We start from the raw sequence: 3784 nt of genomic DNA, 5'->3' as shown, positions 1-3784 counted from the left end.
TACAACAGTAAAATGCTACTTACAGTATGCATTGGTGTAATAATCTAATCATGCAATATAAAATATCAGTCAAAGGAGCATTTTTTCTGTAAGGGAATGTTTTACTTCTGATACTAAAGTACATTTTGTTGATAATGTTTCTGTTCTTTTTTTATGTGAGTGGTACTTGTAATGGAGTATGAATCTACTTTTGCTTAAGTAAGGAGCTGAGTACTTCTTCCACCACTGTTTACTGAATGGTGATGTCTGACCAAGTCATTTCACACTGAAACAAATAAACTGCACTTCCACAGAGTCCTGTGTGGGTCGCTGTGGTTCCTTCGACCCTCAGAGGAAATGTCAGTGTGACTCCATGTGTATGTACTATGGAAGCTGCTGCCACGACTTCGACGCAATGTGTCCTAAAAAAAGTCAGAATCAAAATATTACCATTTCACTGTATAAAATATTTGTGTTTTGATGAATAAAGTTCTTGGCTTTTGTAAAGTATTAATTCCTACTGAAACACTGAAACAACTTTCTGCCCTCAGCTGCTCGTGGGGACACCTTCGAGGAAGCAGAGGAAGTAACACCAGCGGCGACGGCTCCTAACGAGAACACTATGACTCCTACATCAACTTTCAACACAGTGGCAGCAACCACCCCTGCCTCTCCCCCGCCCACAACCACACCAGGGCCAACGCCTCGTGTAGAGCCTGATGCAGCAGGCTGCAGTGGGCGACCTTTTGATGCTTTTCTGCAGCTGAAGAATGGGTCGATCTATGCATTTAGAGGTAAATCTGGACATCCAAAGGGGTTTCTGATGTATAAGTGTATACACAGAATGGTTTTCGGATGAGCACCTGAGTTCATCCAATGATGTTGAAGGACAGGTGGAAATAAAGTTGCATTAAAGAACATATTTAATGGCTCACAGACATAGTGCACTCAGCTACCTGTTATAAGGGATAAAACTAATCTCAGGGCATTTGAACTCAAATCTGAAACTCAAAGATATTTTAAAATTATTTTCATTGTTGATACTTTGTGGATTGAACAGATTTAACTTTGTCTCTTGTTGGACATAACATTGATCCAAAGCCTGGTTTTCATCCAAGGTGAATATTTTTTCGAACTGGATGACAAGTCCATACTTCCTGGTTACCCCAAACTCATCGAGGACGTGTGGGGAATGTCTGGGCCCATCGACGCCGCATTCACACGCATCAACTGCCAGGGGAAATCCTACATCTTTAAGGTAGAAACTTCAGTCTCACTACAGTCTGGAAATATTCTGTATTATGACTACTCTTTACATGAAAACCCAAATTAATGGTGGTGCTCACAAACACATAGATACATTTATTTTAGATACATTACTTTAGCCTTATTCCCTTTAATGAATTAGGTCTGCAGATACATAAAGGGGTCAGTATTTGAGCATTGCAGTGGTAGCAAAACCACTCACTTTGTGTTTCTTCTGCCTCAGGGGAACCAGTACTGGAGATTTGACGGTGATGTCTTGGATGAAGACTATCCACGGGACATTTCAGTCGGCTTTGATGGGATACCAGATGCTGTTGATGCCGCGTTTGCCATACCAGCACCAAGTCACCGTGGCAAAGAGAAAGCCTACTTTTTCAAAGGTATTCTTATAGAGATGTGTGATATTTTTCTGGATTTAAAAACTCCTTGTGCCCAGTGTAGTCAGGGGTGGGATGCAACTGGACTCACATATGTGAGTTCCAAGCAGTTTAATGATTGTCTTATTATTAAGACTTATTTGAATAGTTTATTCTGCTTATTGAGAGTGCTTTAACTATTGTTAATGCTAATACTTACTTAATGTACTTTTACTTAAAGTAGCCACAAGGAACTTTCATATTTTGTTGATTATGGCGCCCCCCGTGGACAAAGGTGGTAGTGTTTCCACCACCTTGTTTCTTTGATTTCAAGGGGAATAACTGTAAAACAGTCTTCTTGCTGATGGTGTTGTGTGCTTATGTAGGTCATATAGAGGCATCAGTATTAAGACTGTTTCATAACGAATTAAATACTCCTTCCAGAGTATTTCTCCAGTGTTGTATTGCTGCATTAACTCAAGTGATCTGAGTATTTCACCATTACACCACGGGAAACCTCCGCTCTAAAGTGCCATTTCCGTGTCTCATCATATCATACTGAGAAAAGCTTAATTACTAAATACCACATGAATACATGTCAAAAAGTCTTCAGTGACAAAAAGCCTGTGTGTTTCTTTCTTTCTTCAGGGGACAAGTATCATCAGTACGAGTTCAAGCACCAGCCTTCCCATGAGGAGTGTGTCCAGATGAGCAGGTCCTCCCCGTCTGTGCTGTTCACACGATACACTGACCTCTTCTGCGATCAGACGTGGGAGGATTTCTTCACAGATCTCTTTGGAAGCTCCAGTAAGGCTCAGCTGTGTTTGTTTGTTTTCCTGCGTACTTACTTGTGTGTACGTCCCTAATCAGCTCTCATTGTTCCCCCATCATTCAGTCAGCAGCCACCACACGGGCCCTCGTTTCACCAGCAGGGACTGGCAGGGCATCAGGCCCCCTGTAGATGCTGCCATGGTGGGACGAGTCTACCTCAGTCCCAAGCCCACATCTCCTCCACAAACGAGGAGACGGAGCAGCCGGAAGAGGAGGCCCAGCAAGAAGCGTGACCAGCGAAGAAGGCACAGTCGCCACGTGTTGTTTGATGACTTGTGGGGTTATGATGATTGGTTTGACTACAGCGACTACAGCGACATCACTGATGAGAGCACCACAAAGGAGTACAAAAGCACCCCTGTTCAAAATGTGTATTTTTTCAAGAGAGGTATGATGGAGTCATTTTTATCCCTAAGTGCTAATAATTACAACAGCAAATTCCAGTAAAAACCATCACAAGAATTAAAAAAAAAAATTCTTTAAGCTTCTTCCTTTAACACATTTTTGTTTGTGTGTTTGTTTTTCTTTTTGTGATGGCAGATAAATACTACAGGGTGGATCTGCAGACAAAACGCGTGGACTCTGCCAGCCCTCCTTACCCACGATCCATTGCGAAATACTGGCTGGGCTGCAAGCATGAAGAGACACCAGATGCATCAAGGGCAGAGAAGAGATAAGGCGACCTGTAGGGTCTGTAGTTTGGAGGAAATAGAGAGGAAATCCCCTCTGTGTTTTAAACACATCTCTTTGTCGCAAAGTCATAAAGTAATTACAATATGAACTAATAATAACTTGTTATTGTTTGTGTTGTTGAAGCGTTTAGTTCATGATAAACACACTCTAATGTCCCCTCTATATTTAGGTGGATAGGTTGTAATTCTGCATGATCTAATAAACTTGACACTAAACTAAAAGATTTCAGTTTTGTGAGTGCCTTAATATTCCTGTCCAAATGTTATATAGGCAACACACACACACACACACAACTGTCTAACCTTAATCACTGTCTTTTACCTAAACCTGACTGTAATCTTTAAAAAGTCAAATCCCAAAAAAATGTTAGCGTTATGAAGGTCCAAAGCTCAAATTAGTTCTCACAAATGATCATACTGGTACATGTAGCTGAGTAATTATTCTCTGGCCTCTGCTGGGCAATATGTTCACCTGCATCCATAACCTGAAAGAGGTGCACCCTCTACTGGGCAAAAGAATGCAACAAATAAAATAATGTGTAGCCTATATAATTTTTCAAATAAAAAGCACACCGCATCACTTTTTTTTATCGGTTTGCATGCGTTTATCCTGTCTAAATAATATATAATATAATATATATAATATAATAATATATGCAA

The 3784-nt window shown here is 40.8% G+C and overlaps 1 protein-coding gene across 1 annotated transcript in view; it reads left to right on the top strand.

Moving 5' to 3' along the window:
• The window catches only part of vtnb (vitronectin b), a 3653-nt gene extending 325 nt beyond the window's left edge, over positions 1 to 3328 (top strand). Inside the window, exons 2-8 of the mRNA XM_035666896.1 lie at positions 294 to 410; positions 531 to 773; positions 1098 to 1237; positions 1469 to 1625; positions 2250 to 2408; positions 2497 to 2820; positions 2973 to 3328. Of these exons, the coding sequence (XP_035522789.1) occupies positions 294 to 410; positions 531 to 773; positions 1098 to 1237; positions 1469 to 1625; positions 2250 to 2408; positions 2497 to 2820; positions 2973 to 3109 (1277 nt within the window). The 3' untranslated portion in view covers positions 3110 to 3328. The remainder of the gene's footprint in view (positions 1 to 293; positions 411 to 530; positions 774 to 1097; positions 1238 to 1468; positions 1626 to 2249; positions 2409 to 2496; positions 2821 to 2972) is intronic.
• Positions 3329 to 3784: the final 456 nt, after the last annotated feature.

The sequence above is a fragment of the Morone saxatilis genome, unplaced genomic scaffold, assembly GCF_004916995.1.
Source record: "Morone saxatilis isolate NCDOM2014 unplaced genomic scaffold, NCSU_SB_2.0 Contig20, whole genome shotgun sequence".
NCBI classification, from domain to species: domain Eukaryota; kingdom Metazoa; phylum Chordata; class Actinopteri; family Moronidae; genus Morone; species Morone saxatilis.
This window is presented reverse-complemented; position numbering and strand designations above follow the sequence as displayed.